The sequence below is a fragment of the Chionomys nivalis genome, chromosome 12 (genome assembly GCF_950005125.1).
Source record: "Chionomys nivalis chromosome 12, mChiNiv1.1, whole genome shotgun sequence".
NCBI lineage: Eukaryota > Metazoa > Chordata > Mammalia > Rodentia > Cricetidae > Chionomys > Chionomys nivalis.
The window spans coordinates 68,784,639-68,809,331 of record NC_080097.1 but is presented as its reverse complement, the minus strand read 5'-3'; the positions used below and the strand labels follow the sequence as shown (position 1 = coordinate 68,809,331).

The window sequence follows — 24,693 nt, the reverse complement described above, 5'->3', positions numbered from 1 at the left end:
GTTGGCTGTCCTGGAGACCATGCATTGCTGTAAAATTTTGTATTGTTAGCATGCAGTAACAGGCTGCAACTGGTAACCGAGGCAGCAGAAACCCGTTTGCTATAAGAAGATTAACTGTTAATTATAAGCAGTCACATTCCAAAGCGGCATATGCATAAAACAGAAAACATGCCAGTACTCGTCACTCCTTCCCGGTCATTTTACGCTCACGCCAAATGCAAAAGAGAAATTTCAAAGGACATAAGACCACACACACACACCAAGAGTGATCAACATGAGGCTCAGGGACAAGACACAAACAGTTAAAAATGATTAAGTCCCACATACTGACGAACCTTCCACGCCACGACGTCTAGGGTGAAGATGACCAGTTAAGAGTATGCCTCCTTGTCTACCACCCCGGTCAGGTGTGTTGTCACCCATGTCCTTCTAGGTCCACTATCTAAGAAGGGAAGGGCAATTCTGACCTTCCATCTGATGGAGTGACTGTCAGGCATGATGCATGTATGCAGTTTTGAGATTTCTTCTGGTCCACTTTTATTCATGGTCAAGATCATCAATGAATATTTGCCTCCCATGTGGTAGGTGTTCTAGAAAATGTGGGCATTCTATTCTTGGGTTCTAAAATAAAGTCACGTAAGCACCATATTACAGACTTTCTAACTTGGGCATTACTTCTTCATCACCTTCCTCAACTCTATGGCTTCCTCACCCTTCATTACGGTTTCAATAAATTCTAGACTCTCAGAACCTTCTTGGTAACTGTTTTCTTTTCTACAGTCAATGTGGGTTAGAGGATTTATGTCATACATCAGAGAGAGACTTAACCCCCACAAAGTTGAGTTTCACAGACATACACGGAACATTTCAGTATCTATTTAAAACAAACAAAGAAGTTTCTCATCTATGCCTGGCCATAAAAACATGTCTCCTCTCCATTGGTGTGTGCTGAGTTCCTTTCTTAGTAGCCATCCAGGGCTCTTCCCTGTCACCAGAGAAAAGATTTTAAGTAGAGTGTGAAGACAAAGCAAAGTAGGCTTATGAGGACATCTAGTGGTAGCTGGCTGTAGGACAGCAGTTTGCTAATAGCCTGAAGCAGAATTTGCTCTTGTCAGAGAAGAGGGCCTTGCAATATCTAAGAACTGAAACCTATGTGGAGCCACTTCAATTCAAGAGCAGCCTCCCATCTATGATGTTCCGGGGCAGTGAGGACAGAGAGATGAAACCTCCTAGCAGAGGCTCCTCGGAGCAGTCAATAGGGGTAACTTGCAAGCACCCTGGTTTTATACTGCACTGGCTGATAGGGTCTCCTACAGCGTTGCTGCAGCTTCCTGAGAGGGACTAGACAAGAGTGTGTCTCGGCAGGTACTCGTCACTTTGTCTTAGGGCTCTTGGAACAACTTTATGTTCTACGAATTGTACCCACAGGCCAACTTAACTCTGGGAAAGAAGAAACATAAGCCCCTCGGGACTTTGTTTTCTCTTTGGCCCACAAAATGTTCTTGTTCTTGGACCAGTATCAATGATTTGAAGAGGTCATGTCAGTGCCCAGAATCTGATTTGGGTTCTCACCTTCCTCTAAAACAAAACAAACATCTATGTTTGAACAGCTTCATCACTTCAGAAGAAAGCTTTTATGTGCTGTTCTTCACCACAATAAAATGGATATTCATCCACTATTTCCATTATGACTTTCTAGTGGTATTTATAGAGACAAAATAGAAGTACTTCCCTAATGGACATCATCAAAGCTCTCTGTTTACTTTTGAGTGTTTAAAATGGAAAGCTTTCTTAGACACACCCTTGCACAACTTTCCCTCTACTTTCAAAGGTTGGGATGGTGAGAAATTAAACCTGCTACAGATGTAGCCTGTTCACTTCTCTTTCCTTGGGACACACTTAACATGATCAGGTTCCAGGCCTCAGGTCCTCTGACGGTTGGCCTTTCTGAGCCAAGTCTGGAGTGGAAGGAAGGGTTTCAGCCTATTCTGTCTGCGGTACCATCTGCCTTCGGCATCAGCAACCAAATGGCCAGGTTGCAATTGCAGAATCTTAATTTCTGGGGTGGATTGGAAGGGAGAGGAAAAGCAGCCTTGCCCAAGAGGGCCAGGTGGAGGTTTCCAGCTGCTGGAGGGAAAGCAATCTAGGTTTCCAAAGGAGCAAATGTAAGAGGATACTAGTGCAAAAGAAAAAAAATGCCATTAAATTAAGGTACACTTCTCAGATCACAGGCTCACTTTTCAAATCAGCCCACGGAAGGGAAGCATTATTTCTTAGCATGACTTTACAGCTATTCTTCTAGGGCTCAGTAGCAACCAAAGTTATAAGCAAACCCTCTACAGAAGAAAAGCCACTGAGGTTTTTGTTTGAGGTACATCGTTAGATGTTATGCTAGGAAGCAGAGGTTCTTTCATATCATATAAATAAAAAATGATGTCTTCACTTAACACAGTTCTTCCTGCTACCTTCTGGAGAAGAAGAAGGTCTTACACATGGCTTTCCATGATTGGGAAGGAGGGGAGGGCAAAGATTAAAGTTAGCAACCCTGAGCACACACCCAGCTAGTTGATCTGACTCGCACCAATCACCCTGTAGCTGGGAAAGGTGGGAGACTTTGCCAATGGAGTTGTGTGTTGACTGGCATTTTGTAGCCCTCTAGTTCTCAAAGACTGCTAGAGTATGAAAAATCTGGGGGTGCAGAAGCATCACGTCCACATACATTCCACAGAGCCAACGTGGGTCGAACTGTGTGTCGCACTGAAGAAGATCATTATTTTGGTTTGGCACTACATAGAACATCAGAGACTTTAGACACATGAAGACTACCAGAACTCAAGCGGTCAACTTGCTTCTTCTTGTTCTTCTGCAAAGGAACATGAGAGGTCCAGTGCTGAAACACCTCCACATTCCAGAGCCAATGAACGCAATGAGTTGCAGACTGGGTCTCCTTTCTCTTTCCATAGAGTCTTATGTCTGGAAGTCAAGACCCAATGCTGACGGCTAGTGCCCATGATAGCTAGTATTACAGCTGAAGGTCACACATAGAAATACTGGCCTTAAAAATTACATCTGGTTGGATAAATGGGATCCTATGCCTTGAGTAAGTTAGAAAGGTCTAGAGACTTGTATCGACTCGTTTAGATTCCTACAGGGCTCATTAATGAAAAGGAGCATTCTCCCTTAGTTAACTAATGTTTTTCCTCCAAAATAAGCACACTGATCCTCCAGATGCCTAACATTCACGGAGGAACTGTGGAGGAACTAGTGGGTGCTAACTAAAGGAGAAGTTGTACTTAAAAGCAAGGAAACTTCATAGACTGTAGCAAATAATGACCACTTGTCTCCAGAAAGGCAGATACTTACAGTCCCAAAGGAGTACTCAATTAAATATCCAGCAAGCCACCATCTTGTACAGAGAGGCACATATAATATGATCAACACATTCCTCTCTCTATGGAATCTCCCTATGATTATATATAAAAATATACATTTTTACATATAAACTACTGGTGCATATCATATATATCACAACTCAGGAATATATATGTAGCCTATGTTTTTCCTTCAGGAGGGGAGTTCAAGCTCCATAGCAGGGGAAAACAAGTATAGTTTATCAAAGGCAAGCATGACCATGATATCCGATGGACAAAGCATCTAAAGATAGAGTGATAGTTACTCCAGTCTAATTCGTGTCCCTTAAAAGTCCTGAGGCGAGGCCTTCAAGAGAAACACACTGTTGTCAAGGTCTTATTTTCGAATGGAAAAATAAGACCATGTCCAGAGCTTTCTGGAGGCTGGGGAATGAGCGGATGCATGGAGAGTGGGCTCTGGGCACTCTCCAGCTCCTGGCTACTCTACGAGGACTGTGTTGGGGCATGAGCGAGTTGGGGCATGATGTAACTGCTACATGCAACACGAATACCAAAAATAAAACGAAACTAAAACTGTACAGAAAAAAAATATCTCATTTAGAGAAAGAGCAGGAAAACTGGACTCTGGGCTGCGGGGAACGCACTTTACTCACAATAGATCACTACCAGGGTGCAGTTAAGATAGAGTGGGGGTCGTATTCCAAGGCAGCAAAGAGGAAACAAAATAAATCAAAGACATGTCAATGATTAGAAATTAAAGAAAATTCCTTCACACACATCAATCTAAACATGACTTGTGCCTTAGGTGAGTGCCCTTGGCAACTTTGCAGAGGCTGGGAGGGAAGTGTGAATCATTAGAGCAGGTTTGTGGCACAAAAAGAGAAAATGAGTCAGTGGCAGAGTCTGAGCGCTTTTTCCTTGGCTAGACATCTGAATTGGACTCGCTTCCTGGATGGATGGAGAGCTATGAGAAATGGAAAGAAACGCACACGTTAAACTAGGCTACCACGATGGGATCTCTACAGATGGAATAGCCATGTGCCGGACTTCTCCAAGAGAGGACATGAAACATTGGAGGTTACTGAATGAAGACAAATGAAAAGGGTAAGGGAGAGACTGGGAAGGAGAAACGGGGTAGGGACTGGAGGGTTAGGAAATAAACACAAATTCTCGGGGCTGGTATTAGCTTTGTGCTCACACAGCTATATCATTTTATGGTGAATTATTAACTGCTGCACTAACAGGGTTGGATAAATAGCAGGGTGGAACAACTGTCTTTTCCAGTTTTGCTCTATTTGTTATGACCATATGCTATTAACGATGCTAACTATTTCTCATGAATGTTTCTTCACAGCCAAACATATCTTCTCCAATTTCTTCAATTCCTGACCTTCATGAGAAGGTTTATGTTCAATTATTCATTTTATTCTAATCCTCCCAGACATATCTGCATCCTGTCCTCCAGGCTATGGCCTTTTAATTGGGAATAACAACATTTGGACAATTCTGATTATTATCAAATATTAACCACTCATTCCATAACCTTGACACTCTTAAGAGCAGCTTGGAGGAGGCCATCCTTTTGCAGCAATGATGTTGTGCATGATAGGCGATTACACTCACTAGCTTAGTTTATGGAATGGAAATGAGGGGAATGGAGTGATTGTAAATAACAGTGTGCTTTTCACAAGAGGATGGAGCTACAAGTTCACCGTTGTTTGCTTGCCTGGAGCAGAGATGGAGAAAAATACCTTGGAAGTCAAATCCTTATTTGTAAGAACTTTAAAAGGGGCATGCCATAATAATGTACTATGGGTCCTATGGCAGACACTCTGATTTCACAGAGAGTGAATCAGAGAAGGTCTTTCCTCATCTTGCCTTTTCCATTCTGCCTTCCAGAGTGAATCCCCCATTCAGATGCAAAGGAAATCTTTTCAGCTGAGACCTGATGATGTCATCTCCTTTCCTGAAATCACCTGGTAGCTTTTGGGCACAGGACTAAAATCTGCCTTCTCAGCACCATCTCTGCCATCTTGTATGATCTCACTTTGGACCTCTCTCTCCAGATGCCACAGACCCCAAAGGCCCTACACCCATCCTCTAAATACTGCAAATGGCTTCTTGCTTTTGATTCTAGCCCCTTGCTCTTCTCCTCACCCATGTTTCACCTCCTCTATCACCTCCCAAAGGACCAGTCAAGCTATGAAGTAGTAGCCTTCCTATAAGAGCCCTGACATCCTCAAATGGTCTTATCTCTTGTCTTAGCATGTGGGTCTCTATGAATTTATATATTTCTCAACATGGCATGTGTTTGTCTCTTTGCCTGACAGAAGGTTTGGAAGGGATCTCATTCACCATTCTACCACAGGCACCAAGAAGAGACCATGCATGAAGAGGTTACACAAAAGCACATGAATGGATGCTCACCTAGTACGCCAGAGCCTTGCCACTTTACTAAGGCTCCCAAGGGATGGGTTTACTTATAAAAACACCCTTGCATGGATTATTGGCCTCAACATTCTCCCATTCATTTTGCCCCCATCGCCACTATGAGAGTTTCCTTACGAGGTTCACCCTCTTGCTCTAGTGCCTCTCTTGCCTGAATCTAGCCTCAGGATGGCCTGTTCCTTCTGATGGAAATGATTCTGAGGATGCCTGCTTCATGGCTAAGTTCCCAGGCACCTGGTGAGAAGAGGGAATGAGTCCTGGAGTCTGGAGGCTGATCTGATGATGACCTTTTTCTTCATCTTTAACTCACTCAGATGCTCTTCCTTGAGGGTTGAGAGAATCAGGAAATCCTTCTGGGTATAGGCATAGTGACAGAGTTTGGGAATGCAAACCATGGATGCTAAAAAACTGGCCTAAACTGGTGTGTGGAAAGGAGTCCGAGAAGATTCTACAGAAATGTCTCTAGACTGAGTACTGCCCATTGGTGCTTCCCAGAAGACCAGTATATTGATGCTCAGGCGGTATCATCTTAAGTCTTATTGTTTAACACATCCCCTTCAAGCAGCACAGTGGCAAGATCCTTGGGTGGCATAGCCCAGGAATGGTGGTTTTTTGACTAGCTTCTTGTAAAATGGTATTTTATGAAGGGAATTTTTTTATAACTCTCTTCCAATTCATTTGGCCCAAGGATATCCTTCCTCTTGTAAGAAAGATCAGATCACTGAAACCACAGGACTCAGACAGGCCTCAGGAGACTGGAATCTTGAATGTTGGCTGTATGATTATCAGCAATTCCATTGTCTCACTAAATAAGGAAGGGTCATTGTTGCTTTAACTGGATTAAATAAAGCCCAGCTAGTTATGTAGGATCATGGTGAGGATCAAAGCAAACACGAGGAGCTTTTCGAACCGTCGAAGGGAAGGCAGTCTTGCATTGATTTTCTTTTAGGGTTCAGAACAATCTCTACTGGACTGTGCAGGCTAATTGCTGCAAAAGGTTGGGCCTCCCCAAAGCAAGGACTGCTTCACAGTATGACATCAGTGGAGCTCATAAGCTGTTTCCCGAGTCACCACTGAGGGTGCAGAGAAAAGCTGGAGTGGAAGACAACTGAGATCATCTATGCTGGAAGCTTCTGAGCCCAGTCCAGTCCACCCCATAAAGCAATGCACTAGGGGATGGCCTGTAGGCATCGGTGACTGGTAGCCTTGTTGGGAGCAGTACTTTTGCCCTGGGGTGATCTAAGTCTGAACCTACAAGAATTCCAATTGAAAGACAGTCTATTCCTTTTGTTTGGAGAGTGGGTTCTGAGACTTGCTTTCCCTTCTAGGACTACATATAGTCTCTTAACTTAGGGAACCCTCCCTCATCTACTGTAAACATGATATAAAAACATTCCCTCCACTAAAGCTGTAGGTAGCCTCCATTTCATCCTGATGTTTAACTGTGGGCCAGACATGTCTACTTCTAGAGAAGTACTAGGAGGTACTAGCCTCTCGCCTGAGCACCAACTGTGACTTCTTTTTCATCTTTTGCTCTAAGCAAGGACTGGTATCTGTTTCATGTTTCTTTAAATGGTTGGGAGAAATATCCAAACATATTCAAGAGAACACTTGGTATTTAATGTTCCTCTGTAGGAAAAGGAGAAGGGAAAGGAATTTGGGGATGAGGAAGGAGAGCAGGAGGGAGGGGAGAAAGAAACACTACTTACGCCGCCTGCAGCCGCATTTTTTAATTCTTTTGGGATCTGTGACGTCATCATGACAGGCCTTGCAGTAAAAAAATGCCCTGGAGAAAGAGAACGGAAAAACTGACACATCTCATAATCCACCCAAGTAAAATGAGTACCACGTGTCCCCCGAGGTGGTGCCAAATTAATGAAACATGCCAGGCCTAATTTCCTTTTATCTTTTGAGAAGTTTAGACATTTGCAGACGGAAATGTTTGTTGTAAGACCATTCACTTCAAACCCAGCACTCTGTGATTCGAGTTGGTGCTTCTTTTTATAAACTTTTATTTGCAAAGGAACCAGGAGAAAGGTCTTGCTGGTGTGATACACTAAGCTTGTGACTGTAATTTCTGAGAACACTGGTCCTTGGAACACATGGGTAATAGCCCCAAGTCTCTGGAGTATACATTAAAAACAATTCTAAATCACCACGGCTTACTCGAATACATATTAAAGGGGCGCAATAATGACGGGTCTTGGTCAAAACTAAATGTCACCTTTGCCGCTTCACAAGCACCTTTCCTCACTGACCAAAGGCAGAGAGGACTGGGAGTTACTGGAGGAGGGTCCACAGAAAGATTCCAATGGTTCCCCTCAGACTCTCTCCTGGAAGTCAAAGCCTATTCCACCCCAAAGCTGGTGAGATCCATTCCCATTATGTCGGGTCCTAGCACAGATAATGAATAAAATCTCTCTCTCTCTCTCTCTCTCTCTCTCTCTCTCTCTCTCTCTCTCTCTGGAGTGAGAATCAGCTGACCACTGGAATGGGATGAGGAGGGGAATGGTGGGCAGAATGAGCCCCAAGGAGGAGCCATCAATAATAACAGCAAAGTCCTCTAATCTGACTTAAGTGCCAATCTGGGACTCTAAAGTGAACTGGCTGTGCCAAAGTTAGTTTCAATGAGAAGAACTAAGATGATTTGGAAACTACTTAACATCAATATCCAGAGAAATAACATGGGGACCTGGGTGGGTGGACTGAGCCCTTCCAGCTTGAGCTGGTGCAGAGGCACGGCCGTTCAGCCACTCAGGATTTTCAGCAAAGGCGTCACTAAGTGGCAGGAGATGGTCAACTTTGGCAAATCTATTAAATAGGCTCTGTTAGATGGCTCTGCCCAACTGCATGTTAATGTTCAATGCTCGAACATATTAGGCAGTCCGGGCTAACGTGTGATGTTCAGTAGATTACATGCATTTTTAGCTTCAGTTATTTTCAAATTATGATGGTTTACTGGGATGTCACTCCATCATAAGTAGAGAAGCATCTGCACTGGGGAGGTAATAGAGTTTACTGGAACGACCTCCCAACCCTCTGGATTCAGGAACTAACAAAACCCTGGGCTTAATGCCTTTACCACTCCCAACATGAAATTGGGTGCCAGGAATAAACAGAGCCATTTGTCGACGGAGGCCAAAGAAATAAACACAGTTCCTAGGTTCTTTTATGTTTTCCACAGTGTGTACATTTCTACATCAAGTCCAATGCTCTTTCAACTCAAGGGGCTCCTTCACCGTTTCTTTAAATGTCAGGCGTCATCTCCTTTGCAAAAACAGAAAAAGCAGCTGTTTGCCCGACAAGGCATTGTGGGTAGGAAATGAATGGATGGTGGCCTGCCTTGAAACAAGAGGGACAAGAAGAGGCATCCATTCACTTGAGGCAAGTGAGTTCCCAATCACTTCCTCTGGCCATTTTAGGACCCCTTAGATGCTCTCACGGATAACAGCAATGCAGCAGTAATAACAGCTAACAAAACATAGGCCGGGGCTGCTCTAAGCATGTAAAAACATTAATATATCTGATCTTCAAACAACCCTTTTTAAAGGAAGCTTGGTTATGGATAAGGAAACTGAGGTGAGTAGCGATTAAGTGGCCTGCTCAAGGTCACACCACAAAGTGGCAGAGTCTGGATTCAAGTCCAGGAGCCAAAAGTCTTAAACATGTTTCTCTAAAGAGATGGAGAGATGAGCCAAATGAAAAAAAAAAAAAAAAAGCCCAGTTCTTTATATTAAACATCTTTAAAGATTTATTTAATTATTTATTTTATGTATATGAGTGCTCTATCTGCGTGAATGCCTACACACCAGAAGAGGATATCAGATCCTACTATAGATGGTTGTGAGTCACTCACCATGTGGTTGCTGGGAATTGAACTCAGGAAGAGCAGCCAGTGCTCTTAACTGCTGAGTCATCTCCCTAGCCTGTAAACATTTTGTTTTTAACTGAGAGAAGCTATGTGTTTGTGATCTATGTTGTAGAATGGAGAAACCAAGCAAACCAACACGCAGCCTTTCGTCTACTTGTTACTTTGCATGTGGAGTGGGAACACTTAACATCCACCCTAACAGAAAAATTGTTAAAAGAAATTTTCATGAATACAACACACTGTTGTAAAAACATCAAGCTGTGGGTCAGGGAGAGGGCTCAGCAGGCAGCAGCACCTGCTCCCTGACAGCTGGAGTTGATCCCTGGGTCCCATGCGGTAGAAGGGGCAAAGTTACTCTCTCACCTTCCTTCAAGGTGAATAATTTCTCACATCTATTCAACACAAATAAATAAGCAGATGCAAAAATAACCTATTTTGAACCAACTATGGTCTTGGCACTTTGCAATAATCGCTTGCATTTATTCTCTCGTTTAAATTAATATTTTATGTCCCTTGACCCTTGTTCCCCAGATGTCCCTGCTGCCCCAGCTTCTAGTAACCACGATTCTACCCTGTGCTTACATTGCCTTGACTTTTTAAGATTTCACATATAAGTGAGATTGTGCAATGTTTGTCCTTCTGTGCTTGGCTTCTTTCACTTAGCGAAGCAGGTGCTACAGTCAGACAGATACGGTTAATGAGGCAGATGAAGGGCTAACAGTGTCCACGGTCACATGAAGACATCTGCTGCAGATGAAGGAAGCAGATTCTTTAAACTACAAGTTAATTTTTGCTAAGGGGCAGTTCTTTGGAAGCTACACCACCTGGATAAGCCCCCATCGCATTCTCTTGGCAATGTCCTTTGTTACAACTATGCACTTGACCCTGTAATCTCAGTGATCCTGGGAACAGAACCTGTTTAAAACCCTGACTATGGCTTCCAAGAGCCTTTCTCCACTCCTGGTGGCTTCTCTATTTTCCTGATGCTTGCCTTCTCACTCCAAAGCAACTACCTTGCCCTTCTTCCCCAGTTCACACACCACACAAAAGACCCCGCCTCCACATGCTGCTAGGTTGGCTTTAGGGTCTCCTTGTCCTCTGTTGCTCTGTGTGATTGGCTAAAGGCAAGAGTCTGAGAGCAACTGGAAGTGAGAAAGACTGAGTATGCTCTCTGGAGGGTTGTGGGATAGTAACAAGAACATTTCCCCACCAGAGGGCAAAGCTCCCACTAAGTGGTCATCACTCCTCCTCAAGCTTATCCCTTCTTCCCCTGGTGCCTGCAGTTTCAGGCTGAAAGCAGCTATCACCTGCCTTTATGACGACTCCATGGTATGTTTAGGACTGATCTTCCATTCACCATGGCCCAGACAGAATTCCTCAGTTCCTACGGCCTCCATCTTCTCCTAGTTTTTATCATCTCAGCAAGACATCGTTGTCACCATCGCTCATTGCCCCAAACCTAGGCCTAAGCCTTGATTCCTCCTCCTCCCTCACTTCTATGCAGTTCATGAGTATGCACTACAGGCTCCCCAGAGTGCCCCTAATGGGAGTCTCCTCCTGCACAAGCTGCCAGCATCTCCCTACACTATTTGATGCTCTCTGAATATCTTGCCTCCTCTCCTGTTCCATCACAGGCAAGGAGACTGATCTTTGAACATATAGTTCTGATCATATGCATCAATATGCTTCATTCCATAATAAAGCCATTCTCTTTGTAAGTGCCCAAAGAACCAGATTCAGCCTGTCTTCTGATCTCTCCCCACTTCCATCCTCTGGTACTCTCCCGGCCATGCTGTCCCATGTTGTCTCAACACGACAAACTTCACACTGTTATCGTCCTTCCCCATCTGATCTTTATATGAAAGACTCCTTCCCTTCATTTCTATCTCTGTCCAGATGCTACCTCCTTGGAAGAGCAGCTTTCACTGACACCCAGTTGAAATCCTTCCTTCTTTCATTTTAAAGTTTTTAAGAACCTAAAATTCTCTCTTCTATAGATTGTGAGCCTCAGGACAGCAAATAGGATCTCTGGAGCCTTCTAAACATTAATCAATGTGCAGATATTTGATGAGTGGATGAATAAATCAATTTGAGAATGCTTCCCAATTTGGGGGATTCCATGTTTTGAGAAGAAACCAGAAGTAGATATGATATAATATAGTAGCAGATAACTTTTTTCACTTAACAACTAATCTATTATTTTTAATTATGACTCAAACAAAGTATGTATTTGCTAAAGAAAGTGGGAATCACAGGACTGTGTTCCTGAGTTATTTAAAAGGGGGGATATTTAGGGACAGCCAAAAAAAATATGACCAAGTACCTATCTCAGAGTAACCTCTTAATTGAAGTAGTTGGGCTCACTCCTCCTTGTCTAAAGCTAGCACCCACCTCAAGTTTCTATGACAAAGACTTTTCTCAATGTATGGTGTTTTGCTTTTTTTTTTTTGAAGCCACAGCAGAGGGTGAAACCCAATAAGAAACCATCATAATCTACTTTTCCATTTTTTACACAACTTGTTCCGTTTCACTCAGATTTCCAATGTCTTTTCTATAGCTTTCTGTACTCTTCATCTATTTGAAATACCCTAACTGACACCTTTTTCTCTGACAGATCACACGCCATGGAAATTACAGGCTGGGGTTGTAGCTGATGGTGTCAGCATGTATTCGTGAATACCATAAAGCACGGGGACAAGACATATTACATTCCTTAATATAGGTGGTAATTTGTTTCTTGAGCTGCTCGGTGTTTGTGACACTCATTAGTGAGAGATGCAGTAGGAAATAGAATCACACAAATGGGAGCCCAGGTTGAATTTGCTGTCTGGGAGGTGTGCATGATGTATGGTCGGTCGCCTGTGCTCCCAGCCTACCATGCTTAGAGCTGAGATTCTGCTTCAAAATTCCGTGTCTCACATCTGGACCAGGACATAACTACTCCAGAGTACCTGGTGGTGGGGCTCACACAGACAATTTCCTTTCTCACCTGAACGTCCATCTAACGATAGTTCTGATGGCCTCCTGTCTCAGCGTATTTTACCCATGAACCGGATAGAGATGGATCTCTCTTACATGGTTTAACAATGCCAATCATTCTCCAATTTCCAATTTGCAGAAGTAAACTTATTAGAGAGATCAGTAAAAAAATAAAAATAAAAACCAGAAAACAAAAAAATAAAACAAAACAAAAAGAAAATCTCAACTCTAAGGGTTCTTTTCCCTGGAAACTTTTAAACTAGTAGTCTAAAAACTTGTTTAAAGTCCCACTTGCTAGAGTTGAGTGGGTAGAAAATCATAAGCCTGACTTTGTCAAATATTAGCAGGGTTATATATTAGCATATTTAAGAGTTTGCAAATATGTCTTGTTATGTCTCACTAGCACAGTGACTTTGCACAAGCTGGTCAGTGAAGCCATGTTTTAGTTCCTTCCTAGACAAAGAAGGAACTCTAAGGCTGGGTAAGGTCATGAACACAAAGAAACCCATTAGTACCTGGAACAGCCATGGTGCAGAGTAAATAGGTGCTGGTCTTTTACAGACAAGAAGGCCAGGGTTCTGAGCACTTTAGAAGACTGACTTCTATTTCTGGGGTAATTTTTGAGGGTTAGCATAAAGAATAGGCACACGTCGCATGGGCCTGGCTCTGAGTGGGGACTCATTAGAAGACAATGGGCATCCACAAAGAATTGAAGACACTCATAGTAAGTATTGATTTAAAATATGTAACACAATTATTCAGTTGAGTAACTTTTCTTGATTAATTATATTTTCTGAAAGCAAAAGTTCTGGAGTTGGTGGAATAAAATCAAATATAAACAAAAGTCTAAATTGATATGCAAAGTCCTGTGATTACCTAAGTTACTTAAATAGGAATAAAGACATTAGTAAAAAATTTTAAGAAACGTGGAGCCTGGTGCTAGCCTCATACTAGACCTAAAGAGGCTTCCCAACTGAAGCTGACAAGGGCTTAGAAAGTTGCGAGCACAGATAGGGGCATTTTAATGTTCCGCCTAAAATTAATCCAAACTGTTTGAAGTTCTTCTTGGCATTTACATCAGAACATATGCAAGGACACTTGCCCATACAATATTAGAAAATGATCTCAGACAGGGGCCAGAAGTCCTGTGCATCTCCTTCAGAACAGGAAGACTTAGAATGACTTGAAGTCACTTCTGCTTTCTGGGCCTCAGTGTCTTTCCTTGTAAGATGAAGGGGCAGATAACGATGCTTCCTGATCTAAATTTTTAGTATTCTGACTTAAAGACAGGGAATTGACTGTGGGAAAAGACACCCTAGGAAGCAATTACTACTTCTGGAGGTAGAGTCTTGGACATATGGAGCATGCAGGTCTCAGTAGATCTAAGTGTCTGGGGTTGGACCAGAAAGAAGGCAGATAAAAATCAACTCTTACCTTTTAACTTCTTTGGCATCACTTGCGATGAAAAATCCTAAAGTACCTTCTTGGATCTTAAGGTGGTTCCCAGGGTTAATTAATATTCTGCTCAATGAACAGAAACAAACAAAGAAGACAAAGGTGTGAGCTGGGATTCAGGATAAAGTCTTGATGACGACACCATCCTGTTGCCTTGATAGGGGCCCCACTCGTCTTGTTCCTTAGATCTTTCCTCAGAGCCTGGCATTCACTGGGCCACACATCTAGTTCAATCATGCCATCATTTAGCTCCAGGTAGCACAGTCCAAGTCAGGGACATAAAAGATCTGGGTCTTGGGGTCTGGGTTTGCCTAATGGAGCTGCTTAGCTTCTCCCAGAAGCACACGACTAAAAGCACATTCTTCAGGATGGATCCATTTAGAAACTGATTTTGATGGTCAGTTTTGAAACACACTCAGCCTAATGAAGTTCTATGCAACTCCCACTTTCCCTTAGGTGATTGAGCATTAATGGGACCCCTATGTGTACACAGAAACATACATATATACATACCACATATTTCCATGGGGAATGGTACAAGACACCTATGTTACATGTAATGCATAATGAAACTGCACATCTTTGAGGCTTTGATAAGGACATGTAAGTAGACTCTATGAAGAACACGATCTACACACTGATAAAGAAAGCTATTATCTGTCAAATATACCCAATGATTCCCGTCTGCTTTCTATAAAAATGGATGGGTTGTGTGAATGAGACATAAAAACAGTATTCTGTCATTGGGGCCCACTGCAGCGTAAAGACAAATGAAAATTATCTCTAAAAACAGAAACAAAACAACTGCCTTGTCTTGTAGGGATATATAAACCTAAATATGCACAGCCCTACAAGTGTTAGATATGGACTAGCTGGCCAAGTTACATTTAGGGTGACTGAGATTATTGTTCATAGCTGTGAACAGTACGAGAGCACCTACCATTACCTACAAGACCTGACAGCGGGAAGCGGGGCTTGTGCCATTGCCATGGTTGCTGTTAACATTAAATAATAAGAAAGAACGAAGAGGCGACCGCTCTGCCCCAGAACCACCAGCAGCAATGAGGTTCCTTCCACATCAGAACTCATCAGTCCATCCTAATGGGCCTGCAGTCTGCACTAAGGACATACTGCAAAAGGCAGAGGTTTTACAAAGAGAGCTTATCATGACCCCTCTGCCAATTCCTACACCCATATCACAAGCCTTCTGATTTAGCACAGTCATGAGGCAAAGGTGTCAGAGATTATACAAATTTTTGCAGTTAAATGAATGTAAAAATTAGTTTGTGCTCATTAAGGTGCATGTGAGACTATATAGTTTATATTGATTTCCTTTTCAACATCACCTAAGTAAGGCATTTTAGGATCACAGGGTTCTAGATTTTGTACAATCTTTGCCTTGTTTTCCTGAAAGGCAGTTCCTATGTGACTGCCTCTGCAATCAGAAATTGGGTTCATATTCTGGCACTGAAGTGGTAATTTGGGGTAAGTTCCTAAACCTACCAAGAATTCGACTGCTTTTCCCTATGAGAGGTGCATTAAGACTAACAATAGACTTTTGTCAAAGAAGATAATGTCTGAGCAGCTTGATTCCTTTGATTATGGTTACTGTTACCATGTCATCCCTGTAAAAATGCCCAAGTATATTGCATTCCACCAGAGGTCTCCTGGCTCGGTGGACTGGAACACTGTGCTTCTTATCAAAAATATCCTCTGTGATGAAGTTATAGAATTAAAAACTAGACATGATAGAATAATGCATGAGTACTTCTATTAAAAAATTCCCACACACTTCTGGAGTCTTAAAAGTATATTCCCAAAAGTTTGGGAAGCCTCTATTTTGATAAGAATCCACAGAATACAGAAGGTAAAATTTGACACATGTTGTCTTGGTCAGACATATATGTCCAATGACCTGTGCTTCCTTCCCTCATGCTTTGTGCCACATTTTCTGTCCCACAGGGATCCAGTTCACTGTGTCACTGTGAAATGTGGTGATCTCAGGGTTCCTAGCCACAGAGGTTTTTCATTTTCCTCTGGTCTTTATCTGCACTGACTGAACAAGAATTGGCCTGCAGTGAAATCAGGGATTGCAGCCTAGAGAATGCAGGTCGAAGTGGTTTACTGCAGTCTTCAAGCATCTTTTAATCAAGTCAGTGCTAATGGAGATCATCCTGGTGCTCAAGCCTCAGCTTCCCTAGCCATCAATGTTAGTGAAGCACTTAGGTGCATGCATCAACCACTGGATCCTGGCTTTTAAGGAAGCTAGGTCTCACCCTCCTAAACTATAAAACGCAGAGTACAATACCTGACTGGTAATGTTCCAAAGAGAATAAAGGCTATACTCTATGTATTTTAAGGACACACTATGTCTTTAATCTTTGGTTTCTATAAATATAAGCAAGGTGACTAAAAACGTCAGAGTAAAGAAGCCCTCACACCTCCACTGGCCTACTCTCGATTTTGTATTCAATGCTAACTAAACCCTTATGAAGGTGTGGTCTCTGGGCAACATCTAGAAATGGGTTACTACAGATTTACTGGAATTTTATGGTGATATGCAAGAGATAGACAGCATCTCCTGTCCCCAGAGCTCTTGGGATCCCCAAATACCCTCATGTGCCCTGTGGACAGGGTGAGAAGATTAAACTTGCATGCATATGAAGTATGAGGCAGGTATAAAGGTTAGGCTAAGACAGGCTTGGGGGGGTTCATTTGAGGAAGTCGAAAGAGTGAGCCCATCCAGGAAAAAAAAATAGGAAGTCCATAAGCACAGGTGCTCTGTGCCTTGTAGGCTAGACTGAGCTCTAAGGGGAAGTCCATCAGACAAGTGCTCTGTGCCATGCAGGCTAGACTGAGCCCTAAGGGTGGTGAAGAACAAGCCTTTGATTCCTGGGGCCCACAACATAGGAAGTTTCCTAAGTGACCTGTGAGTTTCACAGCCTCTTTGGAGAAATACATTCCTGATTCGCATAACTGTTACCTGCATTCCAAATCTAGAAACATTTAAATAAATGCTAGTCTTCTTCCTCTTAGAAATGTAAAAAGATATGAATTCTAGGCAGGAATAACTTTTTCCTCCCCCTACAAAATGCCTTCTAGACTTAAAATTTGCTATTGACTTACTAGGAAGTTAACTTTTTTGTTTGTCTTTTTTTGTTTGTTTGTTTTTTGGCAAATTTCTCTGATCTTTTTAGGAGACTTTTCAATGTCAAGTTTGTTTTGTTCTTATGGCTGCCAAACATCTTCCTCCACAAGCACCATTTTTAATCAATTTTCTGGCTCCAATTTTGTTTAAGTCATAAGCTTATCAGAGATAAAACTCAAGATGCGTCATGTAGAGAATCAAGGAAATCTCCAAGAGGAGTCTCCTATCGGGAGAGGCCTTTCTTCCTGCACATCCATTAGCAGAATTCCAACAAGGACATCTTGGCAGAAGGAGACATTTCCTCATTTCAAGGAAGATATAAATTATCCCCCTTTTTTCCCATGACCTTGCTGACTTCACTTGAAACCGCCTAGTGAGAACTGGCAGCACAGGGCTTGTGTGGTCCCATCTCCACGAATTCTCGCTCATTGCTTTTCCTAGGTCTGCAGCAAGGCTTATTCTTCGTCTGCTTACCCCTTCACAAGAGCAAAGCACACACTTTCTGTAAGAAATCACTGCCAGTTGGAAAACTGGGAAACATGATCCCCATTTACTTCTGAGTTTTTCTTAGTAGAACTTAGGGAGTCTTACATGCTACATGCACTTTCTAGATCTGTAGAATGAATGAAAAGCCCAGTCGTTGGCCTCAGTTCTCTAAGTTTCTCTTTTTCTCTCCAATAAATGAATGTAGCAAGTACTGCAGTTCTCATTGGTCAGCCCGGTCAAATGCATGACCACAAGTCTTCTTGTAGATTGGCCACCAAGCTAAGTTCCCAGAGGCATTAAGTATAAATATACAAATACGCAAATATGTAAACAGTCACTTGGGCAGCTGGAGCAACTGCTTTCAATACTGAAAGCAAAACTCACTTAGAACTGAAAGGCATGTTTCTGATTGCAGAACGCATCCACACGGAATGGGCTCTATCCAGTAAGGCATGTTTTTATCAGGGCCCTACGGGAGACACTACACTGACTCTCTTATACCTGAACCTGCAGCAGATTGAAAAAAAAAAATCAGGACTAGGTGGGGAGAAATATTCTTTTTCTTCTCTCTAATACTTAAGGTGCAACAGCTGCTGAATGATTTAGTAATCCTTCCTTCAGTCCTCCTAATCCTTACCTTTGTTAGGGGAAATGGCCAATGACTAGTAATTCAACTGAAACAGATACCTTAAAGAAGACTTTCATCCACTATGGACGAATAGACCGCGTGCATGCATTTGTGTGTGCATGTGTGTGTGTGTGTGTGTATGTGTGCGTGTGTGTGTGGTTTTGTGCCCATCCACCCCCTTGAGGCATCGTGTACCATTCCCCAAGCAATTGAGAAAATATCACCACTTCTGTGAAGGTATAGTTTATACTTGGAAACACTATGATCACAGTTGTGTCTAGCAAGCTAATGGGACTTCATTAAACAGAGTAAGCAAGTCAGAACCACTGAGGAGCTCAGTTCATGCTATGCCCTGCTGACTCACACCACTGGGGATAGGTCTCTCTGATCACTCAAGTTCATGGACAATTACTACCAGCAGGAACTTGATTCGAACCAATTTCTGTCCCCTCTCAGGAAGTTCAACTGAACTGCAGTTTGTGTTGTGTTACGACATAGCTTAGAAAAAACCCAAATCTCAAACCTCATCACTTCTCTGGAACTTTCCATTTCTTCTGGGCTTTACAATAAGTGCTGCTGGAGTCCCACACAACTAGACACATGCATTTACATTAGAATATGTGTAGAAGACACAGGTGTGTATTCCATGCTTCAATATGCATAGGCCTAGTTCACTTACATACAGAGACACCATAATCAAGGTTGCTCCCAGCTGGTCAGACTCAAATGACCATCACTGTGGTCCACAACAATATTGGTAATATATGATTTAGCTCAAGTTCACATCAATAATCTTAAAAGTAAAATTTCCATATATTTGTAGAGTATAACAAGACTAGCTACATGGGAGAGGCTAGAGAGCTGATCTAGGAAAGATAACACTGGACATGTGGTTCTGGGAGCAAGCCATACTCTCTGGTACACGTTAAGACAAGTCATGCCCATATCACAACATGCCTTCACCACAAGTAAAAGGGCTCCAGGCCAGAAGCCAACAGCAGAGGTGCAACCACTGTGGACCTCTGAAGATGCATAGTGTTGCAATAACTTCTCGCAGTTGGATCATATCAATAATACCAAACTGACAGGAAGCCACCTCTACTTATTCACATCTACTAAAAAAAAATTACAGAAGATCTGACGTTGGAAAGAATCCCATACAACACAAACACACAAGTATAAACACAAACACATGACAGTGACTACAACCACGGAGAAGAACATGAAGAAGTCAGCAGTGTCGCAGTCTCTTTTCAACAGTACTGTCTTAGAGAATGCCTTTTAGAAAAACTATGCTGAGAAATGTAACAACAGCAAAACAATCACCCCAAACCCAAATAATTAAAAAAATGCCATTGATAATAATTTAGTCATGCTTCATGCAACACAAAACAGCGGCAAAACAGGATGAAGTGACATGGTAAAAGCTGAGGTACTTCCTACTAAGAAATGTGCCAAATACACAAGGGGCAAAAGAAAACCATGAGTTTGTTCCAACAAACAGTGCTTATTGTAGAACACAAATACACAACTGGGCAGTTCAGTGCTGGCATTTTAAGTCTCTACAGAGAACTGCTCAAGAAATTAGATAGTCAAAATGAAATCAACCTGAACAAAAATGAGGAAAGGGCGAGGTACTAGGGCTTGGTCTCTGGTTTGTGGATAAAGGACAGAAACTGATTGACAAAGTGGAAACTCAACAGAGGGGCGAGAAGGTCACTGGGAATGTGGATGTGGGATGAAGACAAAATGGTGCCCGCATCTGATGGACACCAGGACAACATCAGGACAGTACAGAAACAGACACAGAGGGCTGGAGAGAAACGGTCTCCTTTTCAAGTTGAATATGATTTGTTTTCATCATTAGTGCTAAGATTGAAGACAATCTATGCCTTTCTGTTTACCTTTTTACTTATTTATTTTAGTTTTCCTGCAAAGAAGTTAGTGCATCAACCAAAAGAATCAACAAATCAAACAAGGACAGCGCAGGCTACTTTTATGTATTCTAGTGGGAGACGGGTGATACATATGTATAAAAATATATATATATATGTATACATATACTATATATATATATATATATACTAGACAAGGGAATGAGATTATATATTCATATATATAATCTCTCTTCTTGAGTTCTTGGCAAATGGTTAGTCCTGTGGTTAGGAGTGAAGACAGAGGGTGGAGGTTGGAAGGAAAGTTAACGAAGAATGCATACCGCTTTCGGCTTCTGCAAAACGACAAGAAAAGAATTTCAAATCAAACAATTTGATAATAAATTGACTGACACCAGGAGGAAGGAAGGAATAAAACCTTTGTTTCAAATCATTTGAAGGATGCGTGTGAAAACAAGGTTTATCAGCCAAGCATGGAAACAGGATCATGGGTGGAGCCAACAACAGAGAAGAACCTCAAACATTGGTCAGAAGTAGGAAGTGGGAAGAGAAGCAGCTTCTCTAGATTTCCATACCTTGTCCATTACAAAACGTGAGAGGATGAGGACTAGGTCTCTCACAAGGATATAAAAACAAAAGTGCGCTTTGGACTTAGACGCTTTGTTGAGTACATCTTGGGTTTTGTTGGGGTACGTGCCATGTTCCCTCCAGCACACCTTTCCCACAGCACTCATGTGCTTCCACACTGAGACCAAGCCACACCGAGGATTAATGTTGGCAACTGCACACAAAAAGCCAATACAAAGCCAGACAAGTTCTTTTTTTGCCTTTTCTGGGGGCACTAGAAGGGAAAACAAAATCCACAACCTATATCTCTAGACATGGCTTTGTTGGAAACAGCTCAGGTTTATGAATCAATGAGAGGCCCTGTCAAAGAGAAGGCTGTGTTTGCCTGGGACCTGAAATCTGTTTCCTTAGAATAGTGCCTGGCCTCTAGTGGCACCTCTCTTTCCTGGGACCAAAGGGTGGTAAGTGGGAGCTGAGTGGCTTGATGCTCATGGCTCAGTGATGCCGTGAGATCATAACAGAAAATACTCATCAACACCACCTACGCAGTGATCCTTTTCCTCCCTCCCTCCCTCCTTCCTTCCTTCCTTCCTTTCTTTTTTCCTTTCTTTCCTTTATATTTGTTTGGAGAGAGATGCACAAAAGTGATAGAGAGAGGTCCTCTGATCCACAAAGATTGCCATTCACAACCTACCCCACCCTCCAAAAAAAATCCAAGGACCCACAGTCCTTCCTCCACACACGTGGATCCAGGTAAGGCTGGTATAAAGGTGGGCTAATGGTAACTCTAGCAAATCCCACTTTAACTCTTGACAGACAAATGGCCATGGCTCTCTTTGGCTCAAATAATACTTTTAATAGTCTTTCCTTTTCCAACAAGGAAAAGAAAAATGTATCCTTCCATGCATAGTTTTGAAATTGCTACCACAGTGTTCTACAAAAGACACCAAATCCACCATTTTCTCTTCCGGTGTCTGGTTGATTTGGATTTTCAAAGTAACTCAGCATTTGATCAGATTGGCTGTGGACAATCTGACATGACAGTTAAGGGGAGGGACAACAGAGGATCCACTTGCCTGTGATCCAGTGTTCCCTTTGTTTATGTCACAGACACATATTTGGAAATAGGCATGTGTGTGTGTGTGTGTGTGTGTGTGTGTGTGTGTGTGTGTGTGTGTGTGTGTGTGTGGTCATTTATCAGGACTGACAAAACTCCTTGAATGAGGCTAGTAGAACTTTTTAAGTGTTGCCCTGCATTCTGTTGGGTTATGAAGACGTGTGTTGGGGTGGGCTGCCCTTCTGGCCCTGTGAACATGTAGGAGCAAAAGCCTTGCTAGAGCAGGTACAGCATCTGGATACATCGTTTCAGAGAACAAAAGTCAGGCTGTCTTTTAACCAGCTATCTTTCTCCCCAAACTATGAGTAAGAATTGAGGATCCAAGATTATCTGTGTCATCATCGAGGCACCTAGGACCTCCCACCACCACTACCAGATTCCTGCTCAGACAGTGCTGCCACCAACCAGCAGTAAGGTCATGTTATCGACTGGGGTGTTATCTATTTCAACCAGACCTTGTCCCTCACTGGTCTGATTTGCACATCATTAAATAAAAAATAAATAAATAATGAGAGCTCCTGCCTCAGAGCTCTTCTCTTCTGGCTAATTTACATGAAGCTGATATTCTGCCACCTGGCTGTGGCTGCAGTGGGAGAAACACATATGGTCCACAATAGGCTGCTTACAGATCGGCTACTGAGAGAGAGGCCCCTCCCATTACCGCTCTACCGCAGGCTGCTGGAAAGAAGGCCTGAGACCACCTGCTTTCTGCTTACAGCAGTAAAAAGAACTTCAAGAGAGAGTCCTTCCGTTCTTGCTTTCTTGTGTAAAGGGTAGGTATAGCATAGTGGGTGGAGCTACTCTCTCCTGTCTTCCAGAGAAATGTCTGGGTGTCCAGTGGAGCATGGGGTGACAGGCTGGTCTGAAATAGAAACTGCAGTGTCTTGAAATGTTTTGCAGGATTCTGGAGGTGCTGCACTGGGTTCCAAGCCAATAATTCATAAAGCGAGAAAGAGGAAGCGGACGGACCCCTCCAGGGATAAACACTTCAAACATGAACGTCAACTTACCGGCTCTCCCGGTTGGCAGACTTGTACTCAATGGCTATCATCAGGAGTTTCAGCTTCACAAAGCACAGCCTGCGATGAGACAGAGAGGCCTCCCAGTCAATGACTGTGAATAGCAGAGTTTCATAACAAACCCCTTCTGGAACTTCCAGTCCCCTAATGCAGTCATTATCCAGGGAACCCTCAGTCTACCCCCAGGTGCCAAAGGCAGGGTCAGTAAAATGACACCTCCACATCTTCCCCATTAAAGCTGATTTCCCACAAGTGATAAGGGACTGGATGTTCAAAGTGCAAATTGGGCTCTGGTCTGGATGTCTAGACACAGACCCCAAGCAGAGATTTGTGCCTGGGGATTTACAGCGGCCAGATTCATTAGTTACTCAGCCGGGTAGTAAAATGTTAACTGCAGTGGGAGGAAGAGACTTGGAGCAGTGCGACCTGTTATTTGGATTCCATTTCGGCCTTTTGTACAAATGGCTCATATTGTTGTTCAGAGCAGCCCCCCTTGTGCTTGGAATGACGGTAATAATACTTAGCCTCCACCTAAGTGCCCAGCGCATGACTACAGCATTCTCACTCCTGGTTTTATCCAAGCTGCCTCACCTCCTCTGCGAAGGGCTCTGGGCTGCAGACCAGACTGCTCTCTGTTGGCTTGTTCCTGCCTCCCCACCTTCACTCTTGTGCACCCTCTGCACCCCAGTATCTTCTCTTCTCTTCCAAACCACTTTCCCAGGCCACTGCCAGTCTAATCACCAGCTCCAAGCAATATTCTAGCTATTGCTCTCTTTATAGATTTTATTTTTCAAACCTCGCCAGCACCTTGCCTGTATCCATGTCATTTAGTTCCTAGCTAAGTTTACGCTGGCTGTGGCTGCTTCCCATTCTCTCCTTGGCCACAGAGAAGTCTTCAAAGTGTTTGGAATTCCCCCCACAGTGCACAGCAAACGGAGCCACTAACACAGAGGGCCTCCATAAACAGATGAATCCTACTCACTGTGTCTCAGCTCCAAGAAAATAAAAAGAGGTGTCACAACATGCTTGTGCATAAAGAGATTCAGGTAGTGCTAGTCATGTGGAGTAGAAAACTCAAAGGCAAAGGTTAAATGAAGAACGGTACAGTAGGGTGTAAGGCTGCCAAATCCAAAATGAATTCTGAGAACTGTTTTAAGATGTTAGAGTCACAAAGAATAAGATATAAACCTGGAAATAATGTAGTAAAATTTAGATTAAGATGGTCATTGACTATTTAAAGAGATAAGAGCTCACACAAAGAAAAAATGAACCACATATATTTTGTATCACATGTTTCTACAATAAGCATTAAATCATATATTTTAGGAGATATTAAATAATGAAACATTGCTCAAGTGATAATGAAAAATGAACCCTGGTTATTTAGTTTCAGGATTGTAAAGGGGATGAGGGATGAGGTCCTAGGCTAAGGCCTTCCTTGGTAGATCTACTTATTTCTTACCACCTTCCTCCACGGGAGACCCATCCTTCTGTTTCTACCCCTGTTTGACTGGTGGTAAAGTTAAGACTCTGAACATCCACACAACCCATCCAGGGGTTAAGTATTAGGCCTCTAACTGACCTCAACGGAGAGACATCTTCCCCTCCAGTGAAGTGTGCTTTCAGGGAAAGTGCAATTTTAAGCCAATATACAAGGGAATCAATAATAAATTTCTAGATCTTGACAAATCCTATGTAGAAATAAAACC

General features: G+C 42.7%; 1 protein-coding gene across 8 annotated transcripts in view; it reads right to left on the bottom strand.

Annotated features, from left to right (window-relative positions):
* The window catches only part of Kcnma1 (potassium calcium-activated channel subfamily M alpha 1), a 740,126-nt gene that overhangs the window by 135,806 nt on the left and 579,627 nt on the right, over positions 1-24,693 (bottom strand). For all 8 annotated transcript variants that reach the window (XM_057786232.1, XM_057786233.1, XM_057786234.1 and 5 more), the window contains exons 16-18: positions 22,976-23,044; positions 14,104-14,190; positions 7,529-7,605 (exon numbers count right to left, since the gene is read on the bottom strand). In XM_057786232.1, the coding sequence (XP_057642215.1) occupies positions 7,529-7,605; positions 14,104-14,190; positions 22,976-23,044 (233 nt within the window). The remainder of the gene's footprint in view (positions 1-7,528; positions 7,606-14,103; positions 14,191-22,975; positions 23,045-24,693) is intronic.